Source organism: Fundulus heteroclitus, chromosome 1, assembly GCF_011125445.2.
Source record: "Fundulus heteroclitus isolate FHET01 chromosome 1, MU-UCD_Fhet_4.1, whole genome shotgun sequence".
Taxonomy (NCBI): Eukaryota; Metazoa; Chordata; class Actinopteri; order Cyprinodontiformes; family Fundulidae; genus Fundulus; species Fundulus heteroclitus.
This window is the reverse complement of record NC_046361.1, coordinates 22,734,402-22,760,476: the sequence shown is the minus strand read 5'-3', so window position 1 is coordinate 22,760,476 and position 26,075 is coordinate 22,734,402. Positions and strand designations below refer to the sequence as shown.

At 38.1% G+C, this 26,075-nt stretch overlaps 1 protein-coding gene across 1 annotated transcript; it reads left to right on the top strand.

Moving 5' to 3' along the window:
- Positions 1–6,262: 6,262 nt before the first annotated feature.
- LOC105920967 (putative helicase mov-10-B.1) lies at positions 6,263–25,521 on the top strand. The gene is made up of 23 exons (XM_012856633.3): positions 6,263–6,476; positions 6,574–6,676; positions 7,385–7,566; positions 7,864–7,966; positions 8,072–8,213; positions 8,324–8,576; positions 9,042–9,155; positions 9,266–9,443; positions 10,537–10,679; positions 10,784–10,984; positions 11,627–11,739; positions 15,487–15,683; positions 15,976–16,073; positions 16,229–16,326; positions 16,422–16,520; positions 17,800–17,902; positions 17,990–18,107; positions 19,982–20,173; positions 20,328–20,399; positions 22,692–22,817; positions 22,910–22,998; positions 23,089–23,204; positions 24,710–25,521. Exons 1-23 carry the CDS (start codon positions 6,343–6,345, stop codon positions 24,769–24,771), a joined length of 3,036 nt encoding a protein of 1,011 aa, XP_012712087.2. The 5' UTR covers positions 6,263–6,342; the 3' UTR covers positions 24,772–25,521.
- The last annotated feature ends 554 nt before the right edge of the window (positions 25,522–26,075 follow it).

The window sequence follows — 26,075 nt, the reverse complement described above, 5'->3', positions numbered from 1 at the left end:
CTGTCAAACAAACCCAGGCCAAAGATTTTTGATTCCACTCTTGGCCACAGAGACTTTTTCTGCCTCAAGGAGATCCTGTTTGTTTAAAGTGTGACGTAGATAAAAACGCATGCTACATTTGTCCCGAAGGATAAGAAGTGTCCATTCCCCCAAACAGTCATAATAATAATATTCATTGATGTTTTTCCACTTCAAACATATTAATCTTTTAAAAGTATTTCAGCAGTGGTCAAATCATTATTTTATTGATCTGGGGGTATCCTTGGACTCACTGCGATGCTAGAAAATGAAATACTCATTTTTGAGCAAACATCTTGAGGTTCTGGGCCAAAACCGACCTGTCATGTTGAACTATTCATAATTTTGTCCACCTTGATGAAAAAAAAAAACAAAAAAAAAACAAAAACAATGTTCTACCTGACAAAAGCAACTCCATCACGGTGAGACTACTGAAATATAACACTTGCTCGATCAAGGAACAATAACCAGCTAAAACTGATTTACCTGGAGCAACTACAAGACCAGTTACTACAGGAGGCTTTATAAGATTACGTGATTTCTCAGTTTATATCTCTTTTAAGGAACAATCTGGAATGATTTTCTTGCAGCTATTACAATGCTACAGTTAAGCCTTAAATTATTATTACCTCTGACATATTTTACATTTAAAAGTATTTTCATTCACTAAGAAGTTTGTTTATGACGCAAAACAGGAAAGTCAGTTCTAAAAAGTTGATAAAGCGTTGTAAACACAGTATACAATTAATTTATTTTGGCTTTTATTTATATTTATTTTTTAAAAGTCATTTCAGTTTAATAATACTCCAAATTAGACCTGGTCAATATAGAAAAAAGCATATTGATCAAATAGAAATCATATTTATCGATATCAATAATTATCAACAAATTAAAAACATATATTTTAAGTAGCCTGGCAATTTTATGCTGTTGCTTAGCAAACTATTTTTAGAAAAATAACACACAAACACTGAATTCAAACTCAATCCTTCAGTTAACCAACTTTTTACCAAAACTGCAAGTATTTAAAAAAAATATGCATGCTCTCTGAACTATTTGAATGGGGCGGAGCTTGGTGACAGAGCGTTCCTGGGTCTGATTGTGATTGGTTGGGAGGATGTAATACTATAATATTAATCTGCATGGCTAGAATGCAAAAGGAAGGAAGGCTGTTATTGTATTGGACTTTTATTGACCCCTTTTTCTATCATCGATATACATCTATTGATCGATATATATCATTTTTGAATTATCGTTCAGCCCTACTCCAAATGCCGTTCAGTAGCTAATCTACATTGCAATATTTATTACAGCAATCAACCCTTTCTTTTAATCGTCTTTTATCATCTTTTTTGCATGGTTCCACTGGTATCTTGATGATTTATGTTTTATTGGACTAGAAGACCCATCACCCTAATTTTTAACTCCGTTCCCAAATTCTATATCAGAGGCCCTCTGTTTGAACCAGTTTGAACCACTAAACACATCCAAGGCATGTTGGTTAAATGAAGAGATTAGTTTAAGTCTGCCAATCTAAATCATAAATCATTTTGGGTTTAGCTGTACACCAAAAGTTTGAAAAAGATTCATATTCAGTGAAATCACTGAATCAGCAGCACAGTTGCATCCAGGCCATTTGTGGGTGGAAATGTTTGAAATGTTAGCCTTTGTTAAAAGATATTCCAACAAGGTTAGGTGCTTTTCAACCATTGTTTTGGTAAAGAGTACTTGTCTACTGCTTGGTAGCAGCTTAGGTCAGATCCTAATCGCCCCTGGTTTACAAGTTGTTCTTTGCACAGTATTGATTTCTATGCAAAACCTACCTTTTGGTGATTCTGGAACCAAAAAGTTAAGTTTGGTCTCATCAGACTGTACCACATCCTACCACAAACCTTTGGAATATTGTTACTTCTAGAAATTCCTGCAGGTCCTTAAGTGTTCCTGTCAGCGCTTTGGCATCCTTCCTGACCAGTTTCACTCTTGCCCTTTCATTATTTTTGATAGAATTTCCCCATGCTTCCATTTTATATATATATATCTATATCTATATATATATATATATATATATATATATATATATATAGATAGATAGATAGATAGATAGATAGATAGATAGATAGATAGATAGATAGATAGATAGATAGATAGATAGATAGATAGATAGATATATGCTTATGATTAACATTATCAGAGAGCATGGGATTATTTCCACTGTTATGCTGATGATTCTCAACCATATCTATTCAAAAATTCTGATGAATACAATCAATTACTACAACCACAGTCATGTCTTGATGACATCAAAACCTGGATGACTGCTTTTAAGTTCTGACAAGACAGAAGTTGTAATCTTTGGACCAGAATCCTCAAAAACTAAACTTTTTAATCAATCACTTAATCTGGATGGCATTAAATTTGCCTCTGGTAATAAAGTAAAAAACCTTGGTGTTATTTTTGACCAAGACATGTTAAGTCCCATATTAAACAGGTTTCCGGGGTTTCCTTTCCCCCCCTCCGGAATATTGCCAAAATTACAAATATTTTCTCCAGGAGATATGCTGAAAAACTAATCCATGCTTCCAGGCTGGACAATTTTTTTACTATCAGGATGTCCATAAAATGTAGTTTGAAGCCTTCTTCTGATCCAAAAAGCTACAGCAAGAGTTAAAGAATATAATTTAAAATTCTCCAATTCTCAAGATTAAAAACCCTTAATAATCAAACTCCATCATATATCAGAGCTCTGATTACCCCGTATGTTCCTAACAGAGGACTTCGCTCTCAGACTGCAGGTCTGCTGGTGGTTCCTAGAGTCTCTAAAAGTAGAATGGGAGGCAGATCCTTTAGCTATCAGGCTCCTCTCCTGTGGAACCAACTCCCAGTTTTGGTCCGTGAGGCAGACACCCTGTCTACTTTCAAGACTAGACTTAAAACATTTCTTTTAGACAAAGCTTATAGTTAGAGCGGCTTAGGTTACCATGAGCTATCTCTGTAGTTATGTTGAGATAGCTCAGGCTTAGGCTGCTGGAGGACATCATGGTCTATTTTTCTCATTCTGCTGAGTTCTCCTACTGTTCTCCAATTTACATTGTTTGTTGTTGTTCAAACTTTTAACTTTTTGTTCTTTGTCTTTTTTCTCTTCATAGTAGGTACACTTGGTCTGGCGTTCTGTTAGTTGTGACATCATCCAGGGGAGACAGATCATCTGCTATTACCATATAACATAGTAAGGATCCCTGGATCAATGTGTGCTTCTTTGCTTTTGTGTCTCTGCTCTGTCTTCTCTAACCCCCAGTCGGTCGAGGCAGATGACCGTTCACACTGAGCCTGGTTCTGCAGGAAGTTTTCCTGTTTATGGGGAGATTTCCTCTCCACTGTCGCTTCATGCATGCTCAGTATGAGGGATTGCTGCAAAGCCATTGACAATGCAGACGACTGTCCACTGTGGCTGTACGCTCTTTCATGAGTAGTGAATGCTGCTTGTCAAGACTTTGACACAATCACTGGGTTTCCTTAGACAGGAAACTTTTGGATCAATCTGTCTGTATGATTTGATTGAATTTGTTTTGTAAAGTGGCTTGAGATGAAATGTATTGTGAATTGGTGCTATATAAATAAAACTGAATTAAACTGAATTGAATTACAGCGGCAGAAAACATCTGACACAGAGGGCTGCCATCAAGCGAGTTTAAATAATGGAGTGAGAATTAAAGCAGTACCTTTGAACTCAGCAGTGTCTCACAAATCAACAGGAAGATCCGTTTTTTTTTTTTTTTTTTTTTTTTTTTTTTACCGATTATTGCATTTATCAGAAAAGGGGGAATTTTGAGAGTCAGACAAGTAGAACCAGCTTCTGCAGCACATAGTGAACAAAAGTGAGTCTGTGTTTCCCTCTAGTGGCGAAGGAGAAGAAAAACAAGAATGAATGCCATTTAAATGCTGACAGAATATCTTGTGCCAAAGCTGTTTCCTTCTCTTTTTCCAAACATAGCCCAAATGACTCAAACACGGCGCATGCTGAAAATATCCTTTTATAGTTAGCTTCTAATTTTAGACTCAATAGACAAACATGAATGAAAATTGTACATTGTGAACAATGTTCAATGCACTATGTAAAACTGTAACCCCAAAATGCAGATTGGATAATTTCTTTGATACATTAATGTTTATAAACCTTTATTTTACATCTATCTATCTATCTATCTATCTATCTATCTATCTATCTATCTATCTATCTATCTATCTATCTATCTATCTATCTATCTATCTATCTATCTATCTATCTATCATGCACATTTTTTAAAATATATATTTTGATATTCAAGAACTTTTTAATTGGTGTTCACTGGTTTGTTTTGTGCTGTTTTACCTTCCTTCCCCACAGTATATTTGACTTGAAACAGTGAGAGAAGTACATCTTTATTAACAAGGCCTATGGTCCACTTCTGCTTTTCGTCAAACTGGTTATTTTGTCGAACATGACCAAAAGCAGAACTTTCCTAAAGAGGAATGTAGCTCTCATTCATAGATTTTTCCTCACTGTGTTATTTCTAGTTACAATGACTGCGGTGAAATAATTCTTTTTAGTCTTTATTGTACCCTAAAGCTGTGTGTGTGCGCGCGCGATTTAATGTTTTTATTTCTCAAAGATAAGCTCATATGGAAAGTGATATTACAGTGGTCTTATCAAAATAAAAAAATACTGTTTTGTTTTTCTAATAATTTATGGCTGTTTTGTGTTTAGACTGATACTTGTGTCTCAGTCCTACCAGTGTCCCTGGTAATAACCCACCTTTACCCCAAACTTTATCATAATGTAAGAGTGGAGCAGGTTGGGGAGTCTCATTATAAGGTTATTCATGAGTATAATTTATAGAAAAGTGGCTATTTGCTCTGCTGGGGTTAGACATTAAAAAGACTACAGTCAGATTTATAGCAATATAGCATTGCCACAAAGTAATTCGGTTTTCAGTTTCTTTCCGCTTTTTATCTTTTTTATTATTTCCTGTGTTTAGAAGAGACTGATCAATACAATTTTGATCAGATATACACTATACACATTCAAAAATAACATTCAAAATAAATAAATAACATTGTCAGCATCATTTTCTAATTAAAAAAGCCCTACTTGATGGATTTATTGAGAACAATTACTGTTATTCTTTTGGCCCCTGGGCAACAAACACTCACCATCAACATTAGGCCTAAAATGTTATAATCAAGTGTGAATGCAGTGATAAAACTTTAAGTTTATGATTAATCCAATGCTTCCACTGAAAATTTCACCTACATGAAACAAGGTTCCCTGGGTCCCTTCAGAACATCGTGGGTTCTTGATGGATTTCAATTCATATGTAAAAACTTTAAAGCTAACCACAAATAGGCACTCCAAACCTTATTGCTGACATATTCTGAATGACAAAGATTCACAATGTGCCTTAGGTATTTTTATTTGTGCCCTACTTTATTTGTGCTGACTTCAATCAGTTTAATTTATTCAATTTATGTATTTTTATTTTATATTTGTGGTCGTAAGATACAAGCTTAAAAATAAAATTTTGAGTGGGAAAAAAACCACAAAAGGAATTTGACATTTGCAGCCCATGTCTGTGGTGATTGAGAACTCCAGCTGAAGACCACAATCTGTAAAATCTCCACCAAACTCTTGAATTGGCATTCAAGAATGTTGTTATCCCTGCAGCTTCTGGACCATTTCCCACTAATTTGTCCTCCCAATCAATTTCCCATTAATTAATTAGCCTAATCTTGGAGGCAACACCCTGAACAGCCAGCCAGACCTGCTGTGGCCCAGGGGTCAGGATGAAACCTGAAACATGGTTCAGGTTTCATCCTGAACCATGGAAAATACGTCAGCATATTGTGTTCATAATCTGTCATTCAATGTTAAAAATTAACAGAGACAATGGCTTTTTAAAACGATACGTAAGTCACGCCTTTGACAACCATTAAGTCATTGTTGCTGACGTGTTCACTGTAATTTACTGCTTTATGTCTGTCATTCAACTCTTTTACAGTATTATGTTCTCTTTCCTGTTTATGAAGTTAAGTTTCGTTTCTCGAGACGCTCAAAGTGTTTGGATGTGTCCGTTTTATTACTCGGCCTTGTCCGTGTCTTAATAGACGCTCCGTGTCATTGGAAGCATCGAGGCACCGCCCGTGTGGACGGCCAAGGAGAACTAAACGAGCAGCCCTCTCCGGGATTATCTCTGGCTGCAGTGGCGAGTAGTGGTACGAGTTCCTCGTTCTTCTGTAGAAACCCTGCGGACATCTGTGATAGATTCTGTGCCGTCTCGATCAGCAGTCATGGTTAAAAGGAGTATGCACGCGCTTTGCCAAATCGGACTGGACTTCTTCGAATTTTTAAACGAGACCAATCGGACCTCCATTACAGACAGACTGCAGCTAAGAGACATTTATAATGCCGAGTTCAGGATCAGGTGAGTTCATATGGCCATACAAATGCATGTTTTATTTGGACACAAAACATGTTTATTTTTGTTTTAATTGATATAATATTTTTTTTTTCTGCTGTAGAAACCCAGGAAGCACAGATCCAAACTTTGGTTCGGTGATTTACGCGCTCAAAGTGTGCAGCAAAATAAAGAGACGCAAGGACAACATATACTTCACCCCAGCGGTTTGTAAACATCTCCTTTTGCGATGGGCCCCTTTTTGCCAGGTTGAACGTGGAGCATTTAATTAAATAAGTAAAATTATAATTGTTGTTTACAAGCTTAGCGACTCAATAAATAATGGTGCGAGGAAAAAGGACAAAAGTTCGAGCATCCATAGTAATTCGTTAGTATTTTATAACAGCAGCGTTTTGTGGTTGACAGGTCTAAACATGTGAGAGCTTCCATATATTTGCGTTAACTTTACAAAATCAAGCTGTGCCAGCGATGTCTATAATAAATGACTGACTCGAGAAGAAAAAGATCTATATCTACAACATGAACAGGAAACAGAAACAGAAACTGACTAAATTGTTGTCCATAAATTTGAATGCTTTTTTTTTTTTTTGAAAACAGTTTATATTATATATTTTTTTACAGCTTTTTCTTTTCCATTTTGTGACACATAAAATCCGGGGAGGATTTTTATTTTAATATACTTTTAATTTAAAACGGAAGTAACATTCAGATCAGCAACCTATTGAAATGGCAGATCTGGCCTGCTGGTGCCCACACAAATCAGAAATACAGTATATAAAGCAAAAATATAACGCACAAAAACATTCAAGCATTAGGAGAAGCAGTGACCTCTCAAAAAGTAGTGCCATCCATCTTTTACTGCTTTTTTATATTAAAGTTAAAATCCTTATTGGGTGTGGCTGAATTTTTTGCAGGTCCGAGCCCAGTACCTGGACCAGTGGCGCACACCCAGAACCCGGCAGTCGCAAGCTCAACTCAGGGCGTCAGCCAGCATTGAGAACTTAGCAGATTCGAGCTCTCCAGAGGAGGCGGTGTCAGGAGTCAGAGCCCGGAGAAAGCTGGCCAGCGAGCTGATGAGCAAACTGAAGGTGGAAAGGTAACAGGGCAGAGTTCTCCTCTAACCATTCCGGTGATGTTTGTTTCCCCCTGTGTCCTTTATAGTTTCCGCACTGCGGTCCACACAAATCCTTTTACTGCTTTGTTTACAAACCTGATGCGCCTGAGACGGCTGACTTACTGCTAAAAACCAGGAAACAAAGCGAGACAAAATCCTGGTCTCGGAGCCCTCAGCTGCTTGAATTATTTCTTTAATAAACTCTGACTCTTATCTAGTGAACACCCTGCTCCCTCTTATACACTTATTTTCTAACCTTTGCTCTTTTTGGACTCTCAGGTATCTCTCCATGTTTATCGCTGATAAACACGGGATCAGCATCACCTCTGACTATCCTTTCGAGGGTGGCAAGCTTGTCCTGTGTGTGCAAGACACCTACGAGGTATGAAGGCTCTTTGATTGCTGTCCTTCTCAAATGAGCATCTATAGATGTTTCACAGCTGTAAAGTCCTCATAATCCCCGCCCCCCCCCCCCTCTCCCCATCAGTACACGGTGAAGCTGAACGTGGAAAACACTGGAACTCAGCCTGTGTACTTCACTTACTATACTCCATTGCACTGGCTTCGGTACTTAAGTCTGCGTGATGAAAACAGGGTGACCAAAAAGAACCCCCTGTCTCTAAATCCAGGTGATGCATATTTTACAAACAAGTTTGCTTTTATTAAAATAGATGCTATTTTAATAAATTAGTATAAAGGGTGTAATTAAAACCGGTTTCAAATCTTGCTCTGTTCTCAGGTGACAGCTATGAAATAGAGGTCAGTTTCCGCTGTACTCTGGTTGGGTTTTTTCCAGCTACGCTGGCGTTTGAATTCAAACCAGACCTGGAGCCCAACACCGCTTCTTTCCACATTGTGCGCATCATCGAGGCTCAGTGCGTAACTTCATTAGGACGGGAGCTGGCGCCTGTAGCTCCCTACAAGCCTCGCTCGCTCCCTGCCTGCACCCCGGAACCGCAGTGCAAGGTTGTGGATGGTCTGCAGCCTGAGGGGTACGATACAGTATATAAGGGATGTGTAGGAATCCTGAAATGAAGACCTTGTGTTCACATGTCAAGATGTTCTTGTTGGGGAAAAATAACACTTAACATGTTTGCTGTAATTCCCTGCATATATCAGTGTAGGGTCAAAAGTGAATGGTTTCAAGAATGAGTGGCGTTATTACAAAGACGCATTATGGTGGTTTGTGTTGTACCTGACGTGTAGGGGGAAAAATGTTGGAAGAGAAAGTATTTCATGACCAAAAAGCATGATTTTCCCCACTGTGAGACGATAAAGGATATCTCTATCATTCTATCTATCAGAGCTCCATGCTGACAAAAATGCAAAAAAAAAAAGTATATGGAGATATAAGAAATGCTCCTTTATTAATGATAATTTTTGTCAATTAAATTATGGATTGATTTGTGCCCAATTTTTATTTCTTTATTTATTTTTTTCATTGTTTCCCCTAACAGGCTCTCTGTGATGCAGTTAAAATATGTGGTTCAGGTAAAACAGTATCGAATCCCACCATACATGAGCGATCTTATAATCAGGCTGAAGCGTTCTTCTGACTTCGATAGCAAAAGGTAAATTGACAAGAGATTTAACACTAAAAAGGTAAGCCACGATAGTTGGTTGCCATGTGTAGTACACTCTGTCAAACTATTATTATTATTATTTTTTATTTTTTTTAAAGAACGGTGTTGGAGACGCCTTTGTGTTGGGAGAACTACACCGAGAAGTTCCAGCTGCTGCTGTATCTGGAGGAGCATCAGATGGAGTGTGACATCAGAAGATACAACATTCCCAACGATGACAAACCGTACGCTGAGCTAACAAGAGACGCAAACAACCCGAGACTACTTGTTCTGGAGGTATGGCTGTGCTCCAATCATTCAGATCAGATACAAGATTATCCCATTTCTGCTGCCTCTGAAGAAAGGGAGATACCTTTTGTATGTTGGAAGTTTGAGATCAAAAAGAAATCATGATTGTGTTTTTATTGTAAGCCGTTTAATTCGTACAGCTTAGCAGAGTAGCTGACTGATTGGATTGGATGGTGACTATAATGGAGACTCGAACAGTGCTGAAACCAGACCTCATGCTGTGGAAATAAAACAGTGCAGGCAAAGAACGGCATTTAAAATATGCCAAAATCGCTGCTAAGTTACAAATTTATCTTTTCTTATATTTATATATTGACAGGACAACCATCTTTGACAGCCTTTGAGGCTGCAATAATAAAGCAACAAAGTAAACAGGCTTCTCACAAAAGAAGCAATGTGCTGAAGCCTTGCTGAAAATCAACTCTTTAAGGGAACTTTATTTCATTTACTGACAAATATTAACTTGCAGTAACAATGCTGCAATTAGTAAATAATTTGGACATTAAGAGACATTAGCAAGGAACAGATAACATAAAAACACTCAAATTGATTTATCAAATACTGTTTATTATGAAAGGTTCATGTGCTTATGTATTAAAAGCAAATGAAATAATTTGAATGTGATTGTTTTTAATGGAGTATATGTGTTAGAATTATGATGCATAAACAGGCCGTAGGGTAATGCTCAGTGAAGGCTGTTAGTGAAAGGGTCATAGACGACTTGAACGGAAACTTAATTAGGAAGGGCCTGTTGACTGGAGTTTGTACAACCTGAATTTCTAACATTTTACATCAAAGAAATGTAGACATCATCGAATTCCCATGATTTTACAGTAGTTAAAAATGTACCTGCATTACTGAGAATGCTACACTCAACTTTTCTCAACTTAATCAACTTCATTTAAAGAAGTAATAAGTAATGTTTGTGAATTTTCCAGATAAGATATTAATGCCTGATAGCATCTTTTGGTTAAAAAAAAAACTAATAGGGAACTAACTGTATTCTTCTAATTAACTTCAATTTTACTGAACAAAAATCTGTGAAAGATGACTGCGCTGTCTCTCTTTGTTCACCTGCCAGGTACCTGGTGTCGCCGAGAACCGGCCCTCTGTGCTGCGAGGGGATTCACTGCTGGTGTACCCCCAGGGGGAAAAGGGAGTGAAGTACCGCGGTTATGTCCACAGCGTTCAGCTGGACAGCGTCAAACTTGGCTTCGCCCAAGAGTAAGACAACGGCGTTACAACACCAGCAGCGACAACAAGAGGCACGCGATCCCTCGCTTAGCAGCAAAACTCTGCTAACCGTTTCTGTTCATATTGTTTTGCAGATTTCTGAGTCGATACACAACAGGTAAAGACTTAAGCTTTATTCAAGGGATTAAGTTCAATGTTGAGTTCACCATCAACCGCCTGGTTGTGCGCCTCCAGCACAGAGCTGCAGAACTTGCAAAGAGCAATGAACTGAGCAGTGTGCTGTTTCCTACTGCACACCCACTCTCATGGCAGAAACCTGACCTCCCAAAACTCAAGTAAGCCTGTATTTGTATACCTCACTCTTATTCCGCTTAGCACTCGACCAAAGACACAAGTTTCCACTTTAGCATGTTGTGGACTAAAGATTCAACCTCAACAATATTACACTAAATACAAGAAAAATGTAAATTACGATTAGAATATGTTGGGACAGATGTTAAGGAGGATTTGCGTGTATTACCTCTGTAGCTTTCCATATGTCAATATCAATGTCAACTTTATTTATATAGCACATTTAATGCAGATGCATTAAAGAAGAAGTGTACATATTATTAAAATCTACCTGCAAAACACAAAAACGATGAGGAGAAGAAGCTGGCTTTTTAAGATTTGATGTATTTGGGGAACGAGGGGAACAAAAAGAAGCAAGTTTATTTGGGTGCTGGTTAAACAGTATCACTCTGGCACCTAAGAATAGTCTCAACAAAGAGAGAAATGAGACTGGCTGAGCAATTCCACAATAACAATCCGTGACCTCCATGAACCAAAGCAACGTCGAGAGTCAATCTGCTCGTACAAACTAGGACACAGGCCAAAAACAGTCCATGTGAATGATGTCAAGAAGCTTTTTAATCATACTAAACCAAGAAATTCCAGTCTCCTGAACACAATTCCTTTCCTTTTCTGTTTTTCTGTAGACTGTTCGATTATCAGTTGGAGAAAAACCCAGAGCAGTATCAAGCTGTCCAGCACATTGTGGCTGGTTCATCCAGACCTGCTCCATATCTTGTGTTTGGTCCTCCAGGAACAGGTAAAACAAGTCCCAGAGTACAGCCCAAAATATTTTTCTTTCATGTTCTTGTAAAATTAATTTCTGTGTCGTAATTTAAAAAATAAAACAGATTGAAACTACCTTACATATAGTAAACTGATGGAGGTGTTGTCAGCCCATTGCAAGTAAATATTTCAACCTGCTGACTCTCCACAGAGGGAAATGTTCAAGTACAATAAACATTGCACTATATTGCTCTTAAATATGTTTAATGGTTACAGTATATAGGCTTAAGAAAAATATTTGGCTTGTGAGAAATATGCATTCCATTAGAAGTATCTCTGTAAATGGATAACTACAGATCCCTTTATGGTGCTTAGATATGGTTAGGAGTTGCTGTTTAAGTCTTGACCATTTACCAATTAATCATTATTTTGTTAAAAGGCTTTTGTTACTGTTGTGCAGTTACACATGTTTTAAAGTTATTTAATGCTTATCAAATAACTCTAGGTCTTTAAGGTATTGTCTGGTGAATATCAGGCCAATTGGCTTTGATGTTAGGACAATATTTGAAAGAGTGATTCGAGCACTGCCATTCTTTTAACAGCAAACCCTGCACTCATATGGAATAAATGAGTGACAACTTCTCTTCAAGTTCAAGAATTTATTAACAGAAATAAAATGAACACCCAGAGAACATCACTAGAGAATGCTGTTTATCTGAATTAACACTATATTTCAATCAGTAAATCCTCTTTACTATGCAAGTCAAACTTAACCAAAAAACTAAGTAAAATTAAGACAAAAAGAAACAAAAAGACCAATAAAATAGTTGAAAACCATCATCATAATGATTCAGTGAATCCTGGTTCACTGCATATTCCAAGGTAGAGAACTAAAGTTCATCTAAAAGAACGTGGAATGAGGTTAAATTAGGTTAACTAATTTAGAACAATATTTGGTATGTTTCAACCCATTCACAATGCAAATCCTGAGTAAAACAAAACAAATTTTTTGATACAATAACATTTATAAGAATGATTTTCTCAGTAAAATCAATACCTTTAGGACACTTGATTTTATTAATGCAATTATTTATCCAAGAAATGATTAAGGCTTGAATTGGTAACTTAAACAATGATTGACTGGAAAGGACGTGTCAGGGCACTTCCTGTGGGCACTGTTTACATTAGCTTGAGTTTAATCCTAACATTACACAAGCAGCATTAAATCGACATTAATGTTCCAGATTAATGCTGTAATAACACTCACAGCATTCTCGAACGATGGTGGAGCAAAACGAAAACAAGTATGTTTAAAAACGAAGCGTAGTTGCATTTACTAGGGCCGTAGCACTAATGTTAACCAGGAAGCTAATAGCGCTAATGCTAGCGGACTTTAAACTCTTATTTAAAAGACTTTTCAGTTCTACTTGGTCATAATGAGCGGACCGGACAACACAAACATTAATATCCCATCAGTGTATTAAACCCTTCTGGAAATAAAGTTTGTTATAACTGTAAAAACACACAAACCACATCAAAAAAGCTTTGTTTCCAGAATGCTAGCAGGTTAAGCGTGTTAGCTCAGTCAAGCTTTAAAAACACAGCGAAAACACATTGAGGAAACCACTTTACTTTCCCTGCCTAACTTTACCAAATCTGTCTCTGCCCCTGTGTCAGTTCAGTTCACTTTGGGCATTCAGTTGGAAAAAGTTGGGCCAGGGTGAAAGCTGGTTGTCTGAGTAGCAAGCAGGCACCTAGATAGAAGGGGAAAACAGCCGTCGTTTGGGAGACCAAGCCTGGGCAAGCTGTACATGGCTCCGGTCAAGGGGTACGTTTGGGCTGTGGAAGCGGGGACTTCCACACGGCCACCCTGGCATAGCTGCTTCTTGTGAGGGCCTCTGCAGGTTGCAGTGGGCCACATCAGATCAGCTTTCCTCTTAGCCTGGCTTGGCCGCAGGAGAGGATACCGCTCTGCGGCGTCTCGACTCAGCTTTCCTGCAACAGCTGAGGAGGGTTACAAGCAGACCGTTTCCATTGCAGTCGGCTGTTCAGTTCCGATGTTGGTTTCACAGAAAACAGACTTTACTTAACCTGGCCGGCACTGCAAATGCTTGTGGGTGTCTGAACCCATTCGGACCCAGGTGGCTGTCTCCCCGGTGTGAACCACTCGTCATGAGGGCTCATAGGCAAAGAGATAAGCCTGGGAGAGCTTGGCTTCATAGCAACGGCACCCTGCTGTGTGTGTGTGTGTGTGTGTGTGTGGGGGGGGGGGGGGGGGGGAGGGGAGGGGGGGCAGTTCTGTGGTGCCTGTAAAAGTCTCATTTCTTTGTGGTTTACAATGTACGATCTGATTTTATATTGCACTTGGCTGAAAGGACAACAATTTTCTACTTCAACTTTGGTTATTAGGTGAACTAATAGATTAACCTGTCAACCCTGCATCTTTAGTCAAATTGATTACCACAACAGTGTTTACACAGCTCTGCCAAAAAAGTCAATCGGACAGCTGCAGCTGATCCAGAATGGTGTTGGTTGCGTCCTCACTAAGACAAGTAGAGCACATCACCCCGGTTCTAAAGTCCTTACACTGACTCCCTGTATGTCAGAGAATAGACTTTAAATTACTTATCTTAGTCTATAAATTACAGAATGGCTTAGCAGCTAAATATATCACTAACTTGTTATCAGTGTATCCATCCTCCAGACCACTAAGGTCTTCAGGCTCAAGTCTACTCTGCATCCCCAAGACCAGAACAAGGAATGGAGACGCAGCATTAAGTTCCCATTCTTCACTAATCTGGAACAAACTCCCAGAAGACTGTAAAAGTGCTGATACCTTGAGTTTTAAATCAAGGTTAAAAACCTGTTTGTTTAAAGTTGCCTTTAATTTGTAATGCTTAATTTAGATGGTGGTAGTTAACTAAAACATCGTTAGATTAAGTTTGTAGTCCAATTTATATTGACCTAGTGCTATTTCACTGCAATGTACTTTCCTCTGTGTGTTTTCTTTTCTTATGTTCTGTTCATGTACAGCACTGTTAACTGTCTTGTTGCTGAAGTATGCTATACAAATAAACTTGCCTTGCCTTGCCTTGAAGACTTCCCAACGTACTGTATTCAGTGTGATGTGCTGCTGAAACAGACAAATTGTTGTAGATTTGTGTTTTTCGTGTTTGGATGACGGATTGAACAGTGCTGTATTTGATTAACCTTGCCCTGCTTTAAAGTTCTGCACAACTTTGTCCCTGCTGTGTTCCTTGGTTTGTTGTTCACTAATGTTTTCTATGAAACTTCTGAAGCCTTCACAGAACAGCTGTAATTATAGTTATGCACACGTGGTCTCTATTTACAAATGGGATCTGGCTACACTGAACTTTATTTGGGGGTATTAAAGCAGTATGTGTAAGTTTTCACCCAAGTATTAGCTTAATTGGAGATATATTAAATTGTTTTTCAGGTGACCTAGAGCACGTTTTACAGCAGTCTGAGCTCCCCTTAAACACGAGAGCTAACCTTACATGCTGGTACTTTTCTCATCCTCAAGTCAAAGTTAGTCGTGGTTGTGGTTATTATTACAAAATACGGTAAATATAGTTCAAAAACCTGTATCTCAGCTCTTCTCCTTTGATGAAGTTCCTGCAGCTTTTCCTGATTGAACCTGTTGTCTGCAACGTCTTCCTCTCCCACAGCTCATTTTCTGTGCCTATCTCTAAGTTTTGTCAGCAGGAAAATACACACCCAACACTGCTATTATCGTTTAAACCTTATTCTGTATTTTAAGGGAAAACCGTCACTTTGGTGGAGGCCATCAAGCAGATAGAGAAGACCCAGAAATCCTGCCACATTCTGGCGTGTGCTCCCTCCAACAGTGCTGTTGATCTGCTGTGCACCAAGATTTGCGAGCATGTAGACATGCACAGAGTCTACCGCGTGTACGCCAGCAGCCGGGACCCAAACCTCGTCCCTGAGCACCTAAAGGTCAGTGGTGTCAGATCTAAATAACTGTAATTAGCATTTCGATTCATAACATTTGCTTTGGGTAACATAACATCATTATTAATTTACATTCGGCCAGTTTAAATCACTTTCTTGGTCACATGGCCACAGTTTAATCCTTTCTCTAGTGGCTCTCCTGTGGATCACCATGCATTGTGTCCTCTGTTTCGGATAATACATTTGTTTTGATTTATAGTTTTTTTTGTGCTTCAGTAACGCTGTATATTTTTCTTTCTTCATCTTTGTGTATTTTTGTGATTGTGGTGCTTCACAGGCATGCTCTAACCTATCAGGGGATTCTTACATTTTTCCTCCCAAAGAGGAGCTGATGGAGTATAAAATTATAGTGACCACCCTGTTAACCGCTGGAAGGTAGTGAATACATTTTAAAACTGAATAACGTGCTAATCTGCATGACACCTTTTGTGCCCTTTTATTTTTCTACATTCTAATCCAAATCACCACCAGTTAATGGTATGCATGAATTTCAGCCATGTGATTTGCCCCAATGTATTTCAATATTGCAGGCTTGTGTCAGGTGACATACCCTCTGGACATTTCACTCATGTGTTTGTAGATGAGGCTGGACACGCTGTGGAGACTGAGTGTTTAGTCCCCCTGGCAGGTAAAGGAGAACAATCAGGGGTTTTGTCTGCAAAGGACCGGAACTTTATTTTTTTTTTAAATATATATTTATATTTACTTTTCTTTGTCACATAGGGTTGCTCGATGCAGAGACTGGGCAGCTTGTTCTAGCTGGAGACCCCAAGCAGCTCGGGCCCATCCTCAGATCTCCTTTTGCCCTGAAATACGGAATGGGTAAGAAGTAGAGGTGCACTGATCAGAGATTTTATGGCCAATTTCTGATCACTGATTTTGTAAATCAAAAATGAAAATTGAATATTATCCTTACAAGACACATTAGAACTAATTTTATTGTATTGGTTTATTTTATTTACACAGAATGTAGAAATGCACACTTAGACAAGCTATCTTTTTTTTCAACAGTTTCCTTCAAGATGTCTTCAGAATAACAATAGTGGGCCACTTATTTTAAAAAAAAATACATATTTTAAAGGGGCGTTGCGCTAGTTTGAAGGTTACATTTCTATTTTTAATTTCTGTACATACCCTTATAATTGCCTGATGCGTAAAATTAGTTTTCCTCAATTTAATGCAGTTGCCTCGATAGGCTCCGTGAGTTAGTTCATGAGAGAGTGATTCATATTCTCTGCTCTTGTCCATCTGGCCACTTTGTACGGTGGACGCATTAGCGAGAGAACACAGGCAAATTTCAGTATTTATGACTTTCTTACCCCAGAAGACATTACACCTTTAAACAAAAGACCCGTGCAGATGTCTGTAAAACGCCTGAAACTTGCGTTATGCTCCATTAATGTTCTAATGTAAACATCAGTCACTTAGAGTCAGTAGACCCTAACCTTAGAGATTTCCAACAGATTGCCGAAGGCGAATCTTTAAAAGGATGAAATAGAGAAATCCTCTGTAATACCTTCAGCATCCTGATAAATGCTGAAGTCTCACCAGGTTTAAAAGGTAGCAACTAGAGGGAACAGCCGACATGCCATCCTTTCTAGAAGCCCGTGGATGGGTTGCTATGGCGGACCATCATTATTTAGGTCTCAATAATTGCTTAATCTTCATAAAAACAACTTCATAATCTGTCTGTTAATGTTTTCATGTACTTATATAACAAACATTTACTGATAACACGTGAGCACATACTTTTTAAGCCCTCACAAAAGTTTGTAATACTTAAAAAGGTTATAACTCCCTTTTTAGCCTAGATGAATCTCAGTAACATTAAAGTTTAGTCATGAAACATATAACTAGATATGGTGTGTTTCCCCAATTAGAAAAAAAGATCAGTGTACTGCAATTATAAAACCAGATCTAATCATAAAATTTGACGATAATTTCTTTGATCATCTCTAGTAAAAAAAACACCGCTCTCTGTACAAAGCTGTCCTGTTGTTTTTAACATGAATTCAGAGGATCTTCACTCCAAAAAGCAAAACCTTGCTTCACTTTATAATGCATCGTATGCTGTTTGGTTAAAATTTTACACTGTCTGCAGGAGTGTCCCTCCTGGAGCGCTTGATGACCGATATTCCCCTCTACCAGAAGGTCGAGGGTGTCTACAACACCTGCTTTGTGACCAAACTGCTGCGTAACTACAGGTGAGGTAGAACATGTTTAATGTTTCTCACCAAGGGAAAGTATTCACTCAAATTTTCAGAATACACCTTCCAATGCTTCTTTTTTAGGTCTCATCCCACCATTCTCAAGATTCCCAACGAGCGTTTCTACGAGGGAGAGCTGCAGGCGTGTGCCGATGAGTATTCACGCAACATCTACTGCAGATGGGAACACCTTCCAAAGCAGGTATTGATTCTGCTGTCAAGAGCAGAGTGCATTTAGAAGTAGTTTAATTAAAGATCAGACTGGTGATAAAGTTAAATTCATCATGCTTTTATTGTTCCTGTGGGGAAACTTGATTTGGGCAAGTGAAGCTGCACTAAAAGGAGGTCCAGTAAAAGTTGTTTTCTTGCCAAATGTCACAAGGATGTTGCTTTATTTTGTGGTTTCACGATGTTTCTATCGCTGTGTTTGACTTGAAGTCATGTATGGTGGTCTTGAAGCCAGTGAAAATGCTCATCTCTGATTTCTAACAGAGTGGAAAATAATAGAAATATAGTTGGAAAATTCATGTTTGCCAGGAGTACAATGAAAGGCAAAATAGAGGGTAAATATATAAAAACAAAAAAACTTAAGAGATTGAACAGTAAGGGAAATTTTACAACACAAGATGCTGTATAGTTATTAAAAATAGCACACTCAGATTCAAAGGAACGTGCAATTAAGGTAATTTAAAAGTTGCACACATGTGCATGTTTATTTGTGCATTCAAAACAACAGAATATTTGCAAGAAATGGGGAAAAAAAAACCTTGCAAATAAGAACAGGGATCTAACCACATAATAAGTTTGAGTTTGTTGGGAGCACTGATAGTTATAAAGTCTAACAGCTGCTGGTGGAAGGATCTGTGATAACTCTCCTTTGTTCATTTAAGATGCAGCAGTCTGTCACTCAAGGAGCTGTCCAGCTCTGCAAAAGCTTCATGCATGGTGTTGGGGATGTTGATTAAACCATAAATCAGTGCTGCTTGAAATATAATCCAAAAAGTCTGTTTTATCTATGTTGCATTACTTTACCAATATTCCATCTTATAGAACACATGGCTAGTTTGGCCTGTTCTTTTACAAACAATACAGAAACTACACTATAACAGTTGTCTTGGTTTGGCTTAAAACAGAATGCCACACTAACATATGTTTTGTCCTTTTTTTAAACTAAATGTACCAAGGCTATCAGCAAGAAATATTTGATAGGTATTTGCATTGTTAAAAGTTGTATAAAATATTTGTATAACATAAAAATGTACACAAAACCTTCTTGATAGCAATAGCAACAGATATTTTGACAAAATTGATAAGGCTTCCTCTGATTGGCAGGTCATATACCAATAATCCTAAAAAAAAAAGGTTCTGTTTATTAAATGCATCAACATTTAAAACTCAAATTCATGGGTCTGAAAACACCAAGAAACAGCATCATGATTCACCTTGCATTGAGATTACATAAAAGACATGGACATAAGCATAAAGAGGAATCTTACAATTCTTTTGTTTTAATTTTGGAACTGCAAATCGTCGAGATGATTTCACAATCCCAGAAAACAGCTTGAATGTTTGGTCGGCTAAATCATTCAAGGTCCCACTCATTCATGCATTCTCTTAGCCAAAACTATATTGGCCCAGCTAGATGTTCTTATACTATCCTTGATGCCCACAGCTGATCGATTAGTGTCCAAGATGCTGAAGCTGAATAGGAGTGGTGGGGGGCTTGTGGTAATAGGAGATCACAATCAAATTTAGTCCTTACAATATCTCAGTTTAACATTTGTCCCTGCATTCTGCAGACCAGTCAGTTTCAAATGATCTCTATCAGCAAGAAAGCGTACTTGAAATTAGTCGAATGAAAGTTTTTTTTGTTGGATAAAACAGATGGTCTTATAAAACAAATGTTTTTCCTAAAGTAGAAATTCCTTCATACCAAAATGGTGTTTTTGATTGACCATAGGGGTTGTTGTTGGAGCTCTTTCACAGAAAGCTGGTGATGTTCATTTTCAACAAGTATGCATCCATATTAACAGATTATTAAAAAAAAAAAAAACGATTTCCTATATATGTTTTCAGGGCTTCCCGGTGATCTTTCATGGGGTTGCTGGTAAGGATCAACGCGAGGCCACCAGCCCTTCATTCTTCAATATTGCTGAAGTGGAGGTGATGATGGACTACGTGAGAAAGCTGTTGGACTCCCAAGGGAAGAAAGGAGTGGCGAAGATTTCACCCAAAGACATAGGCATCATCGCCCCCTACAGGAAGCAGGTGGGATTTCCCCCCCCCCCCCCCCACACACACACACACAGCCCATGATGGTTGCCTGTTTTTATGGAATACAACTGGTACCTCTGAAACTAAAACCTTTTGTGCCATGTGAAGAATGAATGGTACAGCTGTTTCATTTCTTTGTATAACACAGGTGCAGAAAGTCCGCCAGGCCTTGGAAAAAGTCGGGAAACAGTTCAAATTTAAAGACATGAATGATCTGAAGGTAACCCTCAGTATGACCTCTTATGTTGCCAGTGCTTTATGTAGGGACATGCGCTTCAGATTTGTGTTCTAAATGATAACATTGGGTTTAAAATAAGCAGGAAAGGTCCACAAAGCTTTTATTTCTATTCATGCAAATGCGGCAGAAACATGGCCCATCCCATACCAAAACAGAACTTGAAGAACAGTGTCATTCAGTTTACTTGTTCAAAAACACAGAGAGTGGCTACTATTCTTTACAAGCAGAAACATTTATTGTGTGAACTGAAAATGCTTAAAGACGAGCCTTCCTTGTTTATGACTTAGTTATTTAACAGACATGTCTGAAACCGCTTCCCATCATTACGCCTGTGAACGGGTACTCAGAGCCTCAGAAACAGCATTTCTTTGATGCCACAAGTTTTCTGTTGAGTTAAAGTGTGGGGGTCGGGCTGGCCAATCCTTCCACTAACCCTAACCAGGAACCAGCTGGTGTGTTTGGGGTTGTTGTCTTTTTGAAACACTCATTTTAAGGGTGTGTCTTCTTTTGCACAACGCAACACGACCACTTCAGGATGTGTTCAAATGGATCCCTGGTCATGTTGCATGAGAAACATCCCATGGACTGATCAACTACGTTCATCAGTGCATGAGATGTTATGCCACTACTCTATAGCATAGTGTATCTGTCCTTCAGCTGATTTTATCCCTTGTCATTTTTTTCAGCATTAGAATTTTAGGAAATTTCATAGCGATTGCTTTGTCTCTCATTGATTTATTAAAATTGTTTCAGTACCTATTGCTAACTGCAGAGCTTTGTCAATCACTGTGAAGGTTTTTTTCTTCCAAAACGATTTGTGCATTGTAAGCGTGAATTTGAAGTTTTAGAGGGAGTTATATTCTTTTTTTAGTTTTGTAGTTGTAGAATTAAAAAAAAAATAAATCACAAGTACAATTTTTTTTTTTACACCTGTTCAAATTTTAAGTGCAAGTACACAAATTGTGTACAGACATTTATGATGTGCAACTCACAGCACACAATTTGTGTACTTGTACTCAAGGATTTGAAGAGGTGTAACTTTATTTTGTAATTGTGACAGATTAAAAAAAAATCTACAATTACAAAACACCAAAGTTACAATGCATAAATAGTTTTGCAACAGTAGTTCTGGACCATTTGGAGCAAAACTGAGAATGTGAGAGGTTTTTGATGTGCAACTCACAGAACACAATTTGTGTACTTGTACTTAAAATTTGAACAGGTGTCAAAAAATTTGTATTTGTGATATTTTTTTTTTAATTCTACAACTACAAAACTTAGAATTTAACTCCCTCTACAACTTCAAATTCACGCGTACAATGCACAAATCGTTTTTGAACAAAAAAACCTTCATAGATCACCCTTTATTTTGATCAACTGGCAAATGGCTGTCTGTGTTCTTCCACATCTTCTTTGATTTGGTTTCTTCTTTAAAGCAATGGAGATTATTTCAGCTGTGCAGGTTTTTTTCATTTTCTGCTCCACTTAAAGGGGATATATGCAAAATCCACTCTTTTAGCCCTATTTTTATTTTATTTATAATGTGAATAGTCTGTCCAGGTGCTGCATAAATACCTTTATGTTCTGTTTGAGGAGTGTTTTTCTATTACTTTTTTTAACAGTTATGTCACAATACTTGCTGCAGAGCTGCTAAACAAGGTCATGGAGATCAGGTTTATTAATTTCTTGAATCCACAATTTGTATTTTTCTGAATGATTTTTGTAGTCCAAGCTGAAGGATGCCGAAGCTACAAGTGGATAAGTCATCCGTTGTTCATTACTCCGTATCCCAGCATGCTTCAAAAATGGCTGAACGGAGGGGGGCGGGGTTTGAAGTACTTCCGATAGATTTAAAGAATTAGTTGCTCTTAGACGCACCTCAGAACAGGGGTAAAAAGGGAAATGTTGGGGTAAATTGATGAGAAATTCAGACTAATGCGTTGCAGTTCCATTTTATATAGACCCCACCCGAATGATTCCAATATGAAATGGAAGACTGAAAAGCATGATATGTCTCCTTTAAATTCAGTTTTTCACCAAATGACCTCACTTATTAAACTGCACACTGCTATTATTTTGAACACCCGTCCTATCAATTAATGACTCAGTTTCCTAGAATCAGCAGTATACATATCACGGCTGTTGGCTTTCTATTACTCTACTAGGGAAATATAAAAAAAATAAATAAATAAATAAATTGTTGATCTGTATAGTGATGTTGGTTTGCTATCATTTTTGAACACAACTGTGTGTGTGTGTGTGTGTGTGTGGCAGGTTGGGTCAGTGGAGGAGTTCCAAGGCCAGGAGAGGAGAGTAATCCTGGTATCCACCGTTAGAAGCAGTACCACATACATGGACATAGACAAAAAATTCAGCCTGGGCTTTATCAAGAATGACAAGGTAAATAAATCACACACACACACACACACACACACATATGCTCAGACACCTTGTATGTTTGCATACCATCCTGTCTCTCTTTCTTTGCCTAGAGATTCAATGTGGCTATGACTCGAGCCAAAGCTCTGCTGATCGTGGTGGGAAACCCCATGGTGTTGAGTGCAGATCCTACCTGGGCCAGGTACATTTCACCGGCCAATGTTTTCTCACTTCCATACAATAGAAGTGAAATAATAGATTCTACAAAATCTTTTTCTGTCTAATTCTGCAGCTTTATCCAGTACTGCAAAGATGAAGGAGGCTACGATGGTTTCACGCATGCTGAGGAAGATGAGGAAGAGATTATAGCCAGATTGTCTGCAATTTACATCAGCATTGAGGCTCAAAGTAAAACACATTTCACCTGGCTTCTTAACTTAAATATTAAAGAGCTGTGTTATTACAGTGGTATGCATATCTATTAACCCCTCTTAGCATTTTTCATGTTTTGTTGCCTTGCAACCTGGAATTAGAATGAATTGTTTGAGTTTTTATTTTATTTACAGAACATGTCTACAAATTTTAAGATATTTTTTTTGTTAATGCGAAGCAAACAACAAATAGAACAAAAAAAAAGAAAAAGAAACATCAGTGGACATTTAACTGTTCACCCTCCCTGAAGCCAGTACATTTTGGAGCCACCTTTTACAGCGATTACAGCAGCTGCTCATATGGATAAGTCTGCATGAGCTTGCGTCGTTTTGCCACTGAGATTTTAGGCCATTGTTTGAGGCAAAACTGCTTCAGCTCCTTTGTGTTGGATGATTTTTACTGGGAACAGCGATCTTCAAGTCTAACCACAGATTCTCAATTGGATTGCGATCTGGACTTTGACTAGGCCATTCTAAAACTTTTAATTGTTTCCCTTTAAACCACTAGATTGCTGCTTCAGCACTTTGCGTCGAGTCTTTGCCCTGCTGGGAAGTGAACCTCTGTCCTAGTCTCAAATCACAGCCAGGCTGACAGGTTCTACTCAAGAATATCTCCGTGTTTAGCACCATGCATCTTTCCCGCCATTCAGACCAGTTTCCCAGCCTCTGCTGTTGAAAATCATTCCCCCAGCATGATGCTGCCACCACCATATTTTACTGGGACTGGGACCGTGTTCTTGCTGTGATGGGATGTGTTGGGTTCGCGCCAGACAACATTTTCCTTGGAGGCCGAAAGGTTAATTTTTCGTGTTTTTTTGTAGTTCTTTGTCAAAAGGCTGGTAGTCCCGATTTGAATAGAATCATCCATGTGCATTTCCATCACGTAACGACGTATGGCTGCCCAAAATCGGCATAGCAGTCCAAAGCTCCTTTCCTACCCATGATTGTGGTTTTACTGTTGACTTCAAGGATCAGGACCTATAATTAAAATCTCTCGAATGCAGCCCCTGACTCGTTTGGAGAGCTCTTTGGTCTTCATGGTGTAATGCCTCTTACATAGTGGTGCTGCAGACCCTTAGACTGTGCACAGGTGAACTTCATTTCACCAAATATCTAACATTTTAAGGTAACTGCACAAGCCAATTTGTAGTTTTTCTGACATTCTTTTGTATATATACATATTTATAACATCTCATATTACCACATAATATTAAGATAACATGCACGGCCCACATAGGAGGCCTTAATCCTCAGCGCAGCTGTCCTGGATTTTACTCTAGCCCATGGACCCTTGCCGTATGTCTTCCCTCTCTCTCTCTTAGCCCCATTCCTGTCAGCCTACTTTCATCAAAAAGACCACAAGTACCACAAATATTAAAAACAGGTTGGAATTTAACAAAATAGGTAAAAAGCCAAGGGGGGTGAATACTTTTGCAAGGCAGTGTATACAAGGCTAACTTATTTTTTTTCCCTTCATCCCAGTTGAGACTGCTGAGAGTATTGTTCAACAGCAACTGCATCCCGAGTGGAGGAACGACATGTGAGCAGCAAGAGGACAGAGGACGTCCAGCGGGGAAACTTGAAGAGCATTACTGATATAATTTCACTGGATACAAATTACTGTTGAGTATTTGGGATAAGAAAAAAGAACGACCGCATTCAAATACCATAAGGTTCATAAGCACAATGTAAACATCAGCAGCAGCATTTAACCAAAGACAAGAGGGCACAGGGAGACGAATCGTACTTGAAAAGGGCTAAACTCACCACTGGAAACCTTAGCAGTCAGTTATGACTTCATGATGGCGACTCTAAGTTATAAAATGAAATCCGGTGTCAGTTTTCTCAGGTTTGATTGTTTTTTTTATTAATTATCAGTCACTGTTATTTTTATAATGTAGAAGTAGATTGTTTGTTTTGTTTTCTTTGTTCTATCACTGGTAAACATCTTATTTACATACTGTATATTTCACTAAATGAAATTCTCTATAAATGCCATTTAAATAGTTTTATGAAATTGAAAACTCAAATATGTCTACATTCACGTGTCACTTCATGTGGTAATTAGTTCCGACATGAATATATTCAGAACAAAATACAGTTCCTTTATCAAGCTTTTATACACCATTTTCATGTCATGCAGTAAACACAAACTTCTGTGCATTTGATTGGATTATGTTTTAAGTGACAAACAGTACAAACAGTACTGCTTATTTCTCAAATGGAAGGAAGATACATGGCTCTTTGTATATCTTATATAATAAAAATTTAGAAAAGTGTGGTGTCCATTTGCATTCAGACTGTTCGAGTTCATATTTTCCTTTCATTGCACCTCCAAGTAGTTTGGTAAAACTCTACCAGCTTTGCACATTTGCGTATTAATATTTGTTCCCATTCTTCATTACAGAATAGCTCAGTCTGATCAGATGGGTAGTCTGTGCTTAGAACAGGCCAATTCTAACACATGAATGTGCTTTTGATCTGAACCATTTCTCTTTAGCTGTATGAGTAGGGCTAAAATATAGAATATTGTTCAAAAACTTCAAGATTATTTCAACTCAAAATTAGAATATTGTATTAAACCAATTAAATAGGACATTTAAAAAGGTACATGGCCACATTATATGCTTATAAAAAGAAAGACCAAAAACCGTTTGATCATTATAAAATAAGGTTATATACACCAAGCGTCCATCCTGATAGTGTTTTGATAATCCTTTTTGAGCTTAAATATAAACGGGCAAAATGTGCAAATATAAAGAGAAGGGGCACGATCTACCGGCAGTACCGCATTAATATCAGAAAGCCAGGTGGTGACTAATAAATCACTAGTAAACAACACCGGACT

What these genes read in the sequence shown, in the direction of transcription:
- LOC105920967 (XM_012856633.3), top strand. Translation starts at nt 6,343, where the DNA reads ATGGTTAAAAGGAGTATGCACGCGCTTTGCCAAATCGGACTGGACTTC. An exon ending in AATGCCGAGTTCAGGATCAG is followed by an intron (nt 6,477 to 6,573) that starts GTGAGTTCATAT and finishes TTTCTGCTGTAG; the next exon opens with AAACCCAGGAAGCACAGATC. An exon ending in TCGTCCCTGAGCACCTAAAG is followed by an intron (nt 15,684 to 15,975) that starts GTCAGTGGTGTC and finishes GGTGCTTCACAG; the next exon opens with GCATGCTCTAACCTATCAGG.